Raw genomic sequence first — 13,811 nt, forward strand, 5'->3', positions numbered from 1 at the left:
GGATGTTCCAATATGTGGTCACGTTTTATTGCCAATGCCGAATTTTTTGTGTTATCGTTGTGGTTCACTGATAATAGTGATGTCCTGCGCTCCCGTCTCATTGCTGTGGGTTCCACCGAGACTATACCAAACGCAGGAATCGTTCAACGATAGCTTTTCGATGGGTTACTAAAGTACAAATGGCTACTAGAAATCCCTGAGTACGAAACAATCATGTAAATACTGCACTACTACTTATAATCTACATACCCTTGAGGTTTGACTGAAGTTGGGCGACGTGCTGATCATTGCGAGAGAGTTGCCAGTAAATCTTTGTTTCTTGGAATGAATCTGCACTCAAATGGTTTAGGGTGGCTTCCAGGTGTGTAAGAATGCGTTTCAGGCTAATAGAGAGACGAGTTACCAGAGTACACCAACATTCTCGAACTCTACAGGAGGTGTGATCTCTTCCCCTCTCGCATCCAACGGTTTGGCGATCGTGAACGCAGCAAGGATATAAGAAATATTGAGGTACAACGAGGCTTCGACAAGATGCAACCCTGGAATAAGATCCCATCATTCAGTGGCGGCTTGGATAGTGTCGTGTAAAGGATGCGCACCAGGGCATCTGCGGCGCCCGAACCCAAAAATGAACTTGCGTGGGTCCACTTGAGGGGAGGAACCGAGGAAGCGTTCAGGCCTGAATTCCAATGGGTTGGGGTACATTTTTTCATCCCGTGATATGGAAAAAATGTTCGCGATGACGGTTGCACCCTCTGGTATGCGGTACCCTTCGTAGACATCTTCCTTCATCGCGCGGTGCAAGAGCCCTGCGTCGCTGAGTGAGCAGGAACTAGGACAATATATATATATGTATGGCTGACCTTGTGGAGCCACAGGTGCCCAGCGAAGGAGCTCTTGGACGAGGGCTCCGATATACGGAAGCTTGTCTCTGTCGTTGAACGCGGGAAATCGGTCCTGACCCACGATGGAATCGATCTCTGCCTGCGCATGCTTCTGCACCTCTGGATAATGTAGCATCGCCAGGATAAAAGACGTCAAAGATGATGATGTCTGCTCATTGTTTCAAAGTCACACGAGGGAAGGTGCAAAAGATATCTTACAGTGTCGACTCCCCCTGCAGAGATCCCCTGACTGCACCACTTGGCAATATCTTCTTGTTGGGCACTGGCCGTGGACCCGTCCTCTGGAAGGAGCTGTTCTGAAACGAAGGAATGCGTGTAACTGCCGCTGTGCTGGTCGGCGATGAGAATTAGTTGGGATCCTGGATAACAGGAACTCGCAAGACTGCTTAGGAAAACTTACTATTTGTTGTTTGGCCCAGTTAAATAATGTTGTGTCAATCTTACTTAACTTTTGCCTGGCGTCAAAGGCTACACGCTTGAAACCTGCCCCTGGAAACCATGAAGGTAGGAAACGCACTCATGGAAGGTCAGCTAGCGATTTTTATAAAAAAATTCAGGAGGACCTACATGATGGTATCGCTTCGACCAACCAACGTCCAGGCTGGGATAGTATGGCAATGATTTCCTTGCCTTCTTGCAGGATACCGATGAAATAATCGTTATTCTCGGTGACCTTCCAACCATATGCGACATTAAGGACAACGGCTCCTACGTTCCTGTACCTTCGATCAGAAACCAAAACTAGCAATCGCAAGTATTTTACCTTCTGATATTCTCGGCGAAATGCTTGGGGTTCTTGTACAAATCACCAAGTAGCATACGAGATTGTTCGGTTTGCAGCGACTGATAGTTTTGTATAGTGTGGGAATTCAGACTGGCTTTGAGGGCTGTGCGATACGTCTTGAAATACGGGTGAGTGAAAGGCATGTTGAACTGGATCATGTTGCGCTTCGCAAGTGTGTACATCCATAATCTTGGACGATCAGAATATGTAGTGGCGCGTGAATCGAGTAATTCAGTAGCCGATTGTAGAGAGCTGAGGACAATGAACTCCCGGTTAGGCACGCGGAATGAGAATATGGGTCCTAATACGAGACATGGGTCAGAAGTGTCGTAGCAAGCGGAAAATTGGACAATGTGCACCATATGTTTCAGCCCACATGGCATACATCAGCCAAGTGTTTTCCTTTGGCAGTTGATGAGCATTTCCGGTAAAGAACTTTGGACGTGGTCCAGGGGGTAGTGGCAATCTACTGTGTCGACGGCTGTAGAAGAGAACTGTGGCCAGTGCAGCCACGAAGAATATGAGTATACCAGAAGACATGTAACAGATAATAGTTGGATCGACTTTGCAGTTTCAAGTTGCGCTCTGACTCGGAGTTCTTATATCAATTGTCCTGAGCAAATGTCACCAATCTAGTTGAATAGTTACACTTCCGAAACATCGCATCGCGAGCGCGGGAAGCTTTCCAGTCAGGCCCCTTTGGAAAAGATGTGAGATAGATGAATCCCCGGAGTCCTTGTCGTCGTGGCAGGTCATTTAGGAATTATGTAAATTTAAAGTAACCTCCGGATCCGTTGAGCCTTAACCTTTATCCATACTAGTTCTCGGATAATGCCGTTTACCCCACTGTCAGTGCTGGACAGTGGAGACACCACATTCCCTTGATATACTAAAGGCTAGTACGAGACCTGATGCATGCCAATGTCTGAAGCTTCCTACCCACTAGTTCTTCCAATCGCAGACTACCTACCGGTGGGTTATCGTTAGTGTGCGGCTGGCCGGTCATCGGACGCGGTTGCAGTCGCGCGACAGACCCTTTACTAGGTATATAGGCTCAGTGGTATAATCTTAAACAGCCTGAGAACTAGAAGGTCGGCGCGCGGTTGGGGTGGCTAGCCCTCCGACGAAAACTTTCGTAGGTTTGAAACCGCTGCCATCCCTGCCATCCTAGCGCTCTTCTTACTCGGCGAAAGTTTTCGTCGGAGGGCTAGCTACCCCAACCGCGCGCCGACCTTCTAGTTCTCAGTGGCACTCTAGCTAACAGACCCTTATCATCATTCACTGCAATGACTTTCAGTTCGAGACGGTGTGGAAACAGTGACCTACATCTCGCAATGCCAAGTGACCCATTGGGTTCATCAGCTTGGACCAGATCTATTCTCATTCACAGGGCGGGGTCCGTAAAACATACAAGACATACCGTGGGTCAACGGAGTCATCAAATAGTAAGCCCAAGATGCCTGCCATGATATATATACTGACAAAGAACAGATTCTGATCAGCGTAACAGTTTGGATTCTGGAGACTTGAAGGATGAGTTGAAACATTTTTCAGTGTTCGTATCGCGAGAATGTTAATATTCTCAGTTGTATCAAGTGACATCCAGTAATCTAAAGTAAGGAATCTCGCCCCAGAAAGACAAGTACAAGCGGAGTCGCGAACTTGGCAACCGCGTGAGTGGCGAACGTTACCGATTGTATACCGTCTACGTTTGCCGTTTGTTTTGCCGCTGCCATACGTCTACGGTCCCAGACACGAAGATCGATAATCTCAAGCGATGCAACACGAGCCTGTGATCGCCAACTTCGGTAAGTCATGCGAGCATCACATACTGTGACACGAGTGCGGGTGGCAAAGTTTCATTTGCCGCCCTCTCCGCGTTACTGGGTGCATGAGATCATTGAGATGTATGCACAGACCTGGTGGCGCTAATCACGTGATGTTTGTTGGTCGCATCAGATAAAATTCATTCTAAATCTGGTAAATTGTCACTGTTCGGCTTCCAGAGTCCTCCCCGGCCTACTTTTTACATAAATAGATCCTTGAAAGCTTGAAACTTCAGATCTTCAGACCTCTGACTGCCCGTGTGTCCTTTATCAACTGTTGTAACAATGTCACCTCCTGCACAAAGTCGTGTTTTGCTAGCATACTCTGGCGGTCTTGGTAAGTTGATCTGCACGGGGGAGATTATCATTAAATCTCAAGATCTGCAGACACTTCATGCATCTTGGCATGGCTGATCGAGCAGGGCTATGAGGTTTACGCCTTCATGGCTGACGTCGGTCAGGAGGAGGTGCTAATATCTTCTGTAATCCGCTGCTGGTAGCTGACTATTTGTACAGGATTTCGAAGCAGCTAGAAAGAAGGCACTCAGTGTTGGTGCAAAGAAATTCTTCGTGGAGGTTTGAGATTCTTCCAGTGTTGACCTTGCTGCGTTTGTCGCTCATAAACTTGCAGGACCTGAAGCGTGAATTTGTAACGCAGTTGATCTACCCTGCTGTACAAGCAAACTGCATCTACGAGGTAAGTGCCATCCTCTGACAGCTATCATGAGCTGATCGCCATCGCAGAATGTATATCTACTTGGAACTTCTCTCGCCCGTCCTGTTATCGCTCGTGGTATGATATCCGTTGCAGACAAAGAGGGTTGCGAGTAAGCCTCGCCTTTATCTTCCACTCACCTGAGCTCATCGGACTTCTGACAGCTATGTATCACATGGCTGCACAGGCAAAGGGAATGACCAGGTTCGCTTTGAACTTGCTTTCTATGGTCTCAAGCCAGATATCAAGGTCATCGCTCCTTGGAGGCTTCCCGGTGAGTCAATTTTCCGAACCTACAAAACCTTTTTCCTAATCCCCAACATCCAGAATTTTACAACCGTTTCCCTGGCCGACAAGCACTACTTGCATACGCGGCGGAGAAGGGAATTCCCGTACAACAGACTGCCGCAAAACCATGGTCGACCGACGAGAACCTCTTCCATATCTCCTATGAGGCAGGAATCCTCGAGGATCCAAACACCACACCCCCCGATGACATGTGGAAACTCACCGCATCCCTCAAAGATGCACCAGCGGAGCCTGAACAGCTGTCGATCGAGTTCAAGGCTGGTCTTCCCATAAAGGTTGTAATTGCTAACCAGGCCCCTATCACTGATCCCGTCGATATTTTCCTCGCACTCAATGCTGTCGCGAGGAAGCATGGAGTCGGCCGTATCGACATCGTCGAAAACCGATTTATCGGCGTCAAGTCTCGTGGTTGTTATGAGTCGCCTGCGGCGACTATTTTACGTGTCGCACATATGGACATTGAAGGTCTCACGCTCGACCGCAATGTTCGTGCTCTTCGCGATCAGTTCATCACTATCGAACTCGCCCGTATTCTTTACAATGGTCACTTCTTCACCCCTGAGCGTGAGTTTGTGACTAGCGCCATTCCCGCGAGTCAGCGCACCGTCAATGGAACAGTACGCTTGAAGCTTTACAAGGGTAACGTCGTTGTTGTTGGCCGCTACTCCGATGAGGTAACGAATTTGACTCATGACTTTCATGTTTTCTTACCCGCTTATCAGGGTCTTTATGATGAGCACCAATCTTCCATGGACGAGCTCGGTGGGTTTGAGCCAACAGACACCACAGGTTTCATCCAGATCGAAAGTATCCGCATTAAAAAGTATATCTTCAACTGATCTCATCATAACCTGCTCACTTATTTTTTCAAGGTGGGGTCAGGCCAATGCTCGCAAGGGCCAAGGTGGTGTTGAGCCACAGGATGTTTATGGCTCTCGCATCTAGTTGACTGCAATATCCTAGATCTCAAGGACGGAAATGAATTATCTCACCAATTGTAAATCGTACCCTGCTATTACTCCCCAGTCGCGTCCAGCCAAACATTAAATATTAAGCACTAACCAGTACAAACCTCGATAGATGTTTTCCTTCTAAGAACTAACTGAATAACATCATGGTTATGCATAAATATACATTGTATAACGAATTTCGGGGTGTCGAGACCAGGTAATTAAGACAACCCAATAGCTACTTCAACAGACAAGCCGAGTTGCAGGACGACCTAGTGGGATGGGGAACAGGAGCGTAAGGCGTCCTGACCTTGTTGCCTAATGTACAGTTCTTCCGACGACAGCAATCTTAGAAATGTAGCCATTCACTAACTGAGGTCCTCACAGATAAGATCTACTTCCTCCTCGCCGAGCTACGAAGAAAGTTGAGCCCGAAACTAGAACAAGCTTCAAATGCCTACATGACGCCGGGCTTGTCTTTGAAGTATTTGCGTGAACTCTGGACCCATTTCTTCAGCTCCTCTCTAGTAGGACGAATCTTCTGATGTACTTGAACCTAGACAACTTAAGTCGAACGATCACTTCGAAATCTGTCCATCTTTTCTTTTCTTTTTCTTATTTATATAAAGAAAGAAAAAAGATGGTATTCGATGACAGGCGTGCCTTCTCTCGGCTCACCTCCTACTCGAGATCCTTGGGTATCTGTATAAGCATGATCAATAGGCCCACTGCCTCCTCCTAAGAGCCTGTTCATCACCACGCAGGAAATCGTCCAAGGTTTTCGACTCGTCAGAGACGCGGTAAATTGATATAACAGCCTCAGCAATGCACCTGGATCGAGTGTTCTGTAGAATTACTTGACAGGGTTGTGCAGTGGTCTTGCTGTGCCAAACGTAGTAGGTTATCTTCACAAGAGGTTCAAGTTCGTTGTACACATCGAGTTGTTTGAGCATATTTGACCAGATCACTGCACGTGATATCCTTCTACTGAGGGAAAATAGGCAACCATATCTTGCGAGCCCCGACCTCTACATCGACCTCTTCTGAGTGACCCAAGTGGAGAGGTAAGAGAGTACTTAGCCGAGGCCATATGCCAAACACGGTAGAGCGGGCCCCCTGAAGTCAGATGTGGTAGTCATATAGCCATTCTTCTCATTTGCCGATAGAGCAAGAACTGTTGTCCCTATCGTGACCAATGCAAAATATTTGAAAAAGCCGGACAAATTCAGGGATAAGATCCTTCTCAACGTTGAGTTGGATTTTAGAAACCATTACACATTTGTACGCGCCAGCGCATCCATCATCTTGACATCTTCGGAGCAAACTGAGTGTCGACTTGTAATTCGCATCATAACAAAGAGCACTGACAGCGCAACTACTACAACGCACGGAGCGTGGACCACATTTGTGTCTCTTTAGGATTTCATCGGTGCAGACTCCAAATAGATAGGCATGCGAATAGAGCTGTGGTTTGGAATATATACCACCTTCTCAAGCGACTAGTCATGCGATTCTGTTCATTTGACCATTAGATGCCACGTACCGTGGATATAAGTCAGAGTACACCTAGGAGGGACTGTAATCCATAACAAGAGCGACTCATCGGGACAGTACAGTGCAATATCAGCAGAGAGGGCACATGAAAATCTTGAAGATTCTTATTTTGCGTTCGAGTCTAGACGCCATAGACTCATGAGCCCGATTATCACATTGCTCTTAACTGCCCTATCAGGCCTCAGATATATCAGATGTCTGCAAGCGAGGGAATTGCTCATTTATGAGCTGTACAATCACAGTGACGTGTAGACATCACATGGCAAACCTCCAATGACATTCTGACACCCTACTTTAAGGAAGGGATGATTCGTCTACGTTGAGAACCAAAGTGGTGTAGAATCCGATCATCCCAACGAAGCTATTGATGGAGATCGCTGGAGAACAGTTAGTCATTCAATTGCTGAGAATCCAATCCAAAATGTGTACCTTCGTTGACTGTGTGCACGCCAGAAGGAAGAGACCCTCCGCCAGCTGCCTCAAGGTGACCATACCGGAAAATATGGTCAGTCAACTTCCAATAGAACCGTGTGTCTGTATTCTAATCGTTACCAGAGCTAGTGCAATGTGTGCTCAAAAACCTACCTGTGTTACCGGACATGATACCTGGGCTCACGATGATTGCATCTGAACCAGAAATATTTCTATGGGAGTTGTAGGCTGCTTTGATAGTCCCAGATAAAAGCCGAAACGGTGCAGCGTCTTCGCCAGACGGTGTGACTGGTGCTGGCTCCAAGCCGTCACCGAACGCAGTGGAGAGGGTCAAGGTGCCATATGAAGACGCATCCTCGTTGGAAATATAGCTACCAAATGCCGTGTAAGACAAATTGAAGTCGTTTGCGAGGGATTTCAACAATTCGATGTCGCGCACTTTTGTGGCGGCGATAGAACTACAGATAAGATTGGACATGTTAACGACAATATTCGTTTGTATCAAAAGTCCTACCTTTCTGTAGATATCCGGTGATTCACAATGGCCCACGCCTGTTCTGGGAGAGCGTTTACCTTCACTCCGCCGTCCACGAGATCGATAGCTTGAGTAGTGCCGACAAGACTCATGAAAGCACGGGTCTTGAAAAGTTCCTCCTCAGCAGCGCGAAGTGCTTCATCACTGTGCTCTGCATGCAACATGTGTTCCTTTAACGAGGAACTGACGCCTGGTGCATGTTGAGCCATGCATTGAGCGTTCCTGTAAGTCGGCGATCCTCTTGTCTGCCGGAAAAGTATCAGTGCATCGTTAGAGCCAGTCTCTTAAAACTCACCAAGTGGGCCTCGAAGGGATTTTTCTCGTACTGTACAAGGAGCTCTGCAAGCATACCGATGCTCTTGGAAAATCAGAGACGAATGGTGAAGAATTTAGTATGAGAAAACTCACCGTATGAGGTGGAGGAAGGCTAGAATGGCCACCGGGAGATGTAACTTTGATTTGGACGTTCAAGGTACCTTTCTCGGCAATTGCAGGTACTGCAATAACACGACCATATACCTCACCGTACCCGGCTGTCGACCAAAACCTCATTATTCATCGTGTTAGTCAAGTCCAACAACAACTCACAGCCTTCGTCGAGGAGCATGGCAAAGGCGTTTTCTCCAAATCTCTCTATCATTTCGGTAGCTAGGGAAGACGCACCCTTGAACCAGTATTCAATGTTAACATGCGAATGTAGCTATGCAGAGTTTTAGCAACTTACCCGTATTCCACTTACTTCCTCGTCAAATCCTGACGCGATCACAACTGTGCGAGTCGGCTTGAAGCCGTTCTCTAGCATAGATTCAATCGCAGACCTACGGCAATCAGTATACTTTCTTGAACATTACAAGGACACAAACATGATCCCTAGACGCAATCAATAAGTTCAGGAATAGAACTAGATGTTGGAACACTACCGATTAGACCGCTCTTATCATCGCACGACCCGCGACCCCAAATACTCTCCCCTGCCAAGGTATCAGTTAAAAACATGCGACCTATCATGAAACTACTGCACAGACCATCAAAGTAACCGGAGAATGGAGGATGCTGCCATTCATCGATTGTCGTTTCTAACACAGGGACCACGTCTAGCGGCCGATAAGTCAGTCTATAGATATGTATGATGCACAAACGAACTTACCCTGGTGAGCAGCGAGGAGGAGTGGCTTCAAAGCACTGTTTGAGCCTTTCCATACGTATAACAGTCCGTATGTATTGACTTTCGTAAGTTCCAAGTTTGAGTGACTAGCACACAATGTGAACTGGACAATGGCACAGTGCGGAAGAGTACTCACAGTAAAGGGAATGAGTCTTTCAGATAATCATGTAACGGGAGGAACTTCTCCCAAACGGGCTCTGTCACATCTCCCATGTCATCGAACGTTTCTGTGCTGAGGGTTGTATTTAGCGCAGATACTCAGCATATCGCAGGCGAAACAAACACACGGAATTCGCACAGCTCCCCCAAGCCAGTCTATGGCTCTCGTTTTGAACTCGTCGGTACTGTACACGTGTTGAAGACTTTCCCAGATCACTCCATTCTTCTCGGGAACAAGTTCATCCACCTGAGGGCACAAATCTACGCCATTCTCGAGGGAACCGTTCAAGGGTCTTTTGACAAAGTATGTTGAAGCAGAGATTGCGAGTGCAGTGACGAGTGTGATCTTGAATGCGATAGCCTTAGCCTTTGAAAGCTTCGTAGTGGATGTGCGGGCATTGATACCTGGAAGCTCGTCAGCTTTCTTTTCGACTAGATTGACTTGGGACATGTTATGCGACAGAAGCCTGCAAAGATCCGGGAAAGATCTCTTTCAAGCTGGAAACTGATATATATGATCCCATTGACCGATAACTACCGTTTTACGGGCCGTTTTAACTTTTGGATATCCATTAATAGTCAGAGGGTCAAGTGGCATGCATGTCATGGGTCAAAATTTGTCATGACTCGGAGTCGTCGCTACATATAATAGTACTTACTAGACTGTACACAACTCGGACGCCGAACAAACTAGCTTACTCACGTACATCTCAAACGCGGACCGCATCGGCGATTTGTACCATTACTACTCATATTTGTTCCCATACAGCCATGCAAAGGGCACCGCGTCTCCTTCGCTATACTAAAATACAGAAATTCTCTCTCAGGGCAACTCCGATTCATCAACGTTGAGAATAAGTGTGGTGAAGAATTGAATCATTTCAACAAAGTTGCTGATCTTAATGGCTGTCATGAAACTATGCATCAAATACGGAAGAGAGTGAAAAAATCAAGTCTTACCCTCGTTGATGGTGTGTACCCCAGAAATAATGCTTCCACCACTAGCACCGTCTGTATGGCCATAGCGGAAGATGTGCTCGGTCAGCTTCCAATAGTACCTCGTGTCTATCAAGGGCGTGAGGATCACATGGTGATGACCAAACAGATATCACTGACCTGTGTTGCCTGACATGATTCCAGGACTGATGATCAAGCTATCATCATCTGAAAGACCTCTGTGAGAGTTATATGCAGCTCTGATAGTACCAGATAACAATTGGTAAGGCACGGCGTCATGTCCAGTGGGTGAGACTGGAGCAGGCTCAAGTCCGTGCGTATAAGCTTCAGATAGTGTCAAGGTGCCAAACGCGGGAGCATCAGCATCAGTTATCCTAGCACCGAAGGCAGTATATGATAGGTTGAATTGGCTTGCCAGCGATATGAGCAGCTCAGTATCACGCCCTTTCGTTGCAGTGACGGAACTAGACTCGATATTAGCATGTGTTTGTGCGATACTGATTAATCACCAACCTCTGCGTCGAAATGCGATGGTTCACTACAGCCCAAGCTTGCTCTGGCAGGGCATTGACTTTTACCCCTCCGTGAATGAGGTCAATAGCTTGAGTGGTTCCGACGAGATTTTTGAACATTGGGTTCTTGAGGAGTTCCTGCTCAGCGCGGCGAAGAGCAAGTTCATTATGCTCTGCGCGAATGATGTCTCTTCGCAGTGATGCAGGAAGGTCAGGTGTGTGAACAAGACATTGCGCAATCTTGTATGTCGGTGAACCTCTTTCCTGCGAGGTTTGCGCGAGAGTTATTATATTGCCCTATTGGTGTTCTAGAACTTACAAGATGAACTTCGAATGGATTTCTCTCAATGTTTACGAGCATATCCGCCAGTATGCCAATGCTCTATGCTGATATGAGCACCCAGCCATTAATTCTAGAGCAAAGACCCACAGTATGATGCGGTGGAAGACTCGAGTGTCCACCAGGAGATGCAACATTTATCATCACATCCAAATATCCTTTCTCCGAAATTCCGGGAGTTGCGATGACTCGGCCAAACTGTTCACCATATCCAGCTGTAACCCAAAACAGTGCAGGTTTAGAATGTTTGATTGATGGCAAAGAGAGCATCATCTTACAGCCTTCATCCACTAGCATGGCATAACCATTTTCACCGAACATCTCCAGTAACACTGGTGCCAACATTTGAGCACCCTGTCGATGGTTCAGCCTAGTTGTCAAACTATGGGTTGATGTCCTTACGTGAAGGCCGCTGGTCTCCTCATCAAACCCGGACGCCAAAACTACAGTTCGGATTGGTTGAAACTTGTTCTCCAGCATATTCTCCATGGCAGACCTAACGCAAAACATAAGCTAGAGTGAAAGAAAGGTTATGAGACATATTATACATGATGCCTGTGCATCCATAATCAGCCAAATGGAAAGCGCATAACCTGCGAAGAGCTCACCTATCAGCCCGCTTTTGTCGTCTTGCGAGCCGCGTCCCCATATTCGCTCACCTATCATACTCATCAGAGCTTATCAGATAGATCGTAATAGAACACTCGCACCGTCGAAGTGCCCAGAAAAAGGTGGATACTGCCATTGGTCAATTGTGGTCTCCTCCACAGGAACAACATCTGAATCACAAAGATTCCAGGGACTGGCTACGCAAGAAGGGCACTGAGGTCACCTTGGTGGGCTGCAAGCAAGAGAGGCTTGAGAGAGCTGCTCGTTCCTTTCCATACATATATCAGGCCATACGTATTGACTTTCGTCACCTCAAGGGAAGCATGGCTGTGCAATTACAGGGATAGTCAGTCTACACACAATGAACTAGAAGCACACCTACACCAGTGGGAAGGCCTTCAACAGATAGTCGTGAAAAGCACCGAATTTCTCCCAGCGTGGGTCAGTCCCGACAGGACCCATCTGATCGTAGGATTCTGTTCTAGTACTAGTGAGTTCTCTGGTGAGGCTTGCAATGTGAATGATAAACTTACGGGATCCTAACAGCCCCTGCAAGCCAGTCCACCGCTCTCATCTTGAATGCATCAGTTTCATAGGTGTCGCCCAAAGTCTTCCACAAAGCACCGTTGGACTTTGGAATGAGCTCAGACACTTGGGGGCAGATATCTGCATTAACTTCCTGGAGGGTGTGGTACGGCCCGATGCCATATGGTACCTTCCATAGAAAAGTGGATGCGAATACGGTGGCCAGTACCACCAGACCCGTCCTCAATGCCACTGTCCTGCGGCTCGACAACGTCCTGCCAGTACCACGCGGTGGCAAGATACCAGGAAGGAATTCGTTTGTTTTCTCGTTCGTGGTAGACATACCCAGAAATCAACAAGTATCTTGCAGGAATCTCGGTAGCTGAAGTACTTATATCACGGCCCGGGCAATACGGATCGTCGAACCCCGCTTGGCCAGCGTCACGTTGTCGTGCGTGGATCAACAGCGCGCGAACTTCAGTAATTAATAATTACTGACTTATTCTCAACCACGTCACCTGCCAGTCAATCATCATGTGTCCTGCCGCGTACCAGTGGACCAGAGTATGGAAGGAACGACTCGGACTATCTTCATTTGTCTATAGTCCATCGAGACGAGACTAGCAGGTACTATCAGTCTCTCTCAGAGAGACTTCGAGTGACATGCCACATGGTTTGAAGCTCAGGTGAATTACTGCTGAGAGGCTGTCCGAGTCACTTGATTTTATAAGCACGTGACAAACGCGTCGCGATCGAGTCTGTTGATCGCGTTGGCAGCGTGTCCAAACCCTGATTTATAGGAGCAATTCTAAAGCCAATCTCAGTTCAGCGATTCCCCTCTTCTACGCGTACCAGCATATTTACCTCTCTCAATCAGTGTTCATCATTATAATCTCTTCCGCCATGACCATTACTGTGCTCGTCGCCACTGGCTTCCTCTCAGTCTTTGCTTCAAACGAGCTGTTATCAACAATGCCGTTCAGGTCCTGTCCAATTCCGTTGGCCTCGCTGTATCATACTCTATCTGCTTGTCGACAATTACACTGGTTCTCACCACCGAGAAAGCTGCACAGAGGATCCTCAGCAACGGACTCAAGCATGGGCCCGCCACTTCAAAGAACGACGACCTGACTCTAACCTTCCATCTTCCAATGACACAATGACACCACCACCACCACCGTTATGCCTCAGCCATTTCCGTTTCCATCTCACTCACATTTAATTGAATTGACGGAAACAATATCCATCCCAATTTATACTTGCACGCCTAATGAAAACACCACTGTAGAGCTGTATCATTTGCGGACATCTCAGAATCCATCTATGTTGCGTTCAATTGAATTGACGGAAACAACGTTTGTTCCGATCACGTACTATAATATCTGTATGACTTGCATCACTCTCACTTCGCCGAACCTCTACTGCAAACGCCTTTCTATCAATTCCAGCGCCACTCTTGTACCCTAGGCCCGTTTCCATATTATCTGGCATTTGAATCTCTCCGATGATTGTTTTGAGATACAGCCTCGGAAGG

The 13,811-nt window shown here is 47.2% G+C and overlaps 5 protein-coding genes across 5 annotated transcripts; 2 read left to right on the forward strand and 3 right to left on the reverse strand.

Moving 5' to 3' along the window:
* Positions 1–119: 119 nt before the first annotated feature.
* On the reverse strand, positions 120–2,441 carry F5147DRAFT_61628 (cytochrome P450). Its single transcript, XM_041432536.1, has 9 exons — positions 2,049–2,441; positions 1,669–1,990; positions 1,473–1,621; positions 1,306–1,421; positions 1,104–1,235; positions 864–1,053; positions 600–809; positions 404–539; positions 120–354 (listed from the first exon to the last, which is right to left on the reverse strand). The coding sequence occupies exons 1-9, from the start codon at positions 2,227–2,229 to the stop codon at positions 285–287; spliced, it is 1,506 nt and encodes a 501-aa protein (XP_041295644.1). The 5' UTR covers positions 2,230–2,441; the 3' UTR covers positions 120–284.
* A 1,247-nt stretch (positions 2,442–3,688) lies between these two features.
* F5147DRAFT_631892 (argininosuccinate synthetase) lies at positions 3,689–5,808 on the forward strand. The gene is made up of 9 exons (XM_041432812.1): positions 3,689–3,852; positions 3,903–3,982; positions 4,032–4,091; positions 4,147–4,212; positions 4,260–4,342; positions 4,395–4,504; positions 4,558–5,213; positions 5,262–5,362; positions 5,412–5,808. Exons 1-9 carry the CDS (start codon positions 3,801–3,803, stop codon positions 5,482–5,484), a joined length of 1,281 nt encoding a protein of 426 aa, XP_041295645.1. The 5' UTR covers positions 3,689–3,800; the 3' UTR covers positions 5,485–5,808.
* Positions 5,809–6,858: 1,050 nt separating this feature from the next.
* F5147DRAFT_682674 (uncharacterized protein) lies at positions 6,859–9,957 on the reverse strand. The gene is made up of 14 exons (XM_041436473.1): positions 9,463–9,957; positions 9,312–9,407; positions 9,158–9,261; positions 9,036–9,104; positions 8,931–8,981; positions 8,874–8,880; positions 8,735–8,828; positions 8,599–8,674; positions 8,419–8,543; positions 8,306–8,368; positions 7,990–8,255; positions 7,629–7,933; positions 7,473–7,577; positions 6,859–7,420 (listed from the first exon to the last, which is right to left on the reverse strand). The coding sequence occupies exons 1-14, from the start codon at positions 9,783–9,785 to the stop codon at positions 7,338–7,340; spliced, it is 1,767 nt and encodes a 588-aa protein (XP_041295646.1). The 5' UTR covers positions 9,786–9,957; the 3' UTR covers positions 6,859–7,337.
* F5147DRAFT_682676 (uncharacterized protein) lies at positions 9,958–13,034 on the reverse strand. Its single transcript, XM_041436474.1, has 14 exons — positions 12,286–13,034; positions 12,135–12,233; positions 11,976–12,079; positions 11,854–11,922; positions 11,752–11,802; positions 11,692–11,698; positions 11,546–11,639; positions 11,422–11,497; positions 11,234–11,358; positions 11,123–11,185; positions 10,805–11,067; positions 10,451–10,755; positions 10,295–10,399; positions 9,958–10,240 (listed from the first exon to the last, which is right to left on the reverse strand). Exons 1-14 carry the CDS (start codon positions 12,618–12,620, stop codon positions 10,158–10,160), a joined length of 1,779 nt encoding a protein of 592 aa, XP_041295647.1. The 5' UTR covers positions 12,621–13,034; the 3' UTR covers positions 9,958–10,157.
* Positions 13,035–13,113: 79 nt separating this feature from the next.
* F5147DRAFT_682678 (uncharacterized protein) lies at positions 13,114–13,464 on the forward strand. The gene has a single exon (XM_041436475.1). It carries the CDS (start codon positions 13,181–13,183, stop codon positions 13,406–13,408), a length of 228 nt encoding a protein of 75 aa, XP_041295648.1. The 5' UTR covers positions 13,114–13,180; the 3' UTR covers positions 13,409–13,464.
* The last annotated feature ends 347 nt before the right edge of the window (positions 13,465–13,811 follow it).

This window comes from Suillus discolor (genome assembly GCF_016758755.1).
Source record: "Suillus discolor strain FC423 chromosome Unknown F5147scaffold_13, whole genome shotgun sequence".
NCBI lineage: Eukaryota > Fungi > Basidiomycota > Agaricomycetes > Boletales > Suillaceae > Suillus > Suillus discolor.

What these genes read in the sequence shown, in the direction of transcription:
- F5147DRAFT_682674 (XM_041436473.1), bottom strand. Translation starts at nt 9,785, where the DNA reads ATGTCCCAAGTCAATCTAGTCGAAAAGAAAGCTGACGAGCTTCCAGGT. An exon ending in CCTCCTCGCTGCTCACCAGG is followed by an intron (nt 9,105 to 9,157) that starts GTAAGTTCGTTT and finishes ATCGGCCGCTAG; the next exon opens with ACGTGGTCCCTGTGTTAGAA. An exon ending in ATCCCTTCGAGGCCCACTTG is followed by an intron (nt 8,256 to 8,305) that starts GTGAGTTTTAAG and finishes CTTTTCCGGCAG; the next exon opens with ACAAGAGGATCGCCGACTTA.
- F5147DRAFT_682678 (XM_041436475.1), top strand. Translation starts at nt 13,181, where the DNA reads ATGACCATTACTGTGCTCGTCGCCACTGGCTTCCTCTCAGTCTTTGCT.
- F5147DRAFT_682676 (XM_041436474.1), bottom strand. Translation starts at nt 12,620, where the DNA reads ATGTCTACCACGAACGAGAAAACAAACGAATTCCTTCCTGGTATCTTG. An exon ending in CATGCTAGTGGATGAAGGCT is followed by an intron (nt 11,359 to 11,421) that starts GTAAGATGATGC and finishes TTTGGGTTACAG; the next exon opens with CTGGATATGGTGAACAGTTT. An exon ending in CATCGCATTTCGACGCAGAG is followed by an intron (nt 10,756 to 10,804) that starts GTTGGTGATTAA and finishes TATCGAGTCTAG; the next exon opens with TTCCGTCACTGCAACGAAAG.
- F5147DRAFT_631892 (XM_041432812.1), top strand. Translation starts at nt 3,801, where the DNA reads ATGTCACCTCCTGCACAAAGTCGTGTTTTGCTAGCATACTCTGGCGGT. An exon ending in CTGACGTCGGTCAGGAGGAG is followed by an intron (nt 3,983 to 4,031) that starts GTGCTAATATCT and finishes CTATTTGTACAG; the next exon opens with GATTTCGAAGCAGCTAGAAA. An exon ending in CGCTCCTTGGAGGCTTCCCG is followed by an intron (nt 4,505 to 4,557) that starts GTGAGTCAATTT and finishes CCCAACATCCAG; the next exon opens with AATTTTACAACCGTTTCCCT.
- F5147DRAFT_61628 (XM_041432536.1), bottom strand. Translation starts at nt 2,229, where the DNA reads ATGTCTTCTGGTATACTCATATTCTTCGTGGCTGCACTGGCCACAGTT. An exon ending in CATGTGGGCTGAAACATATG is followed by an intron (nt 1,991 to 2,048) that starts GTGCACATTGTC and finishes GTCTCGTATTAG; the next exon opens with GACCCATATTCTCATTCCGC. An exon ending in GGCACCTGTGGCTCCACAAG is followed by an intron (nt 810 to 863) that starts GTCAGCCATACA and finishes TCAGCGACGCAG; the next exon opens with GGCTCTTGCACCGCGCGATG.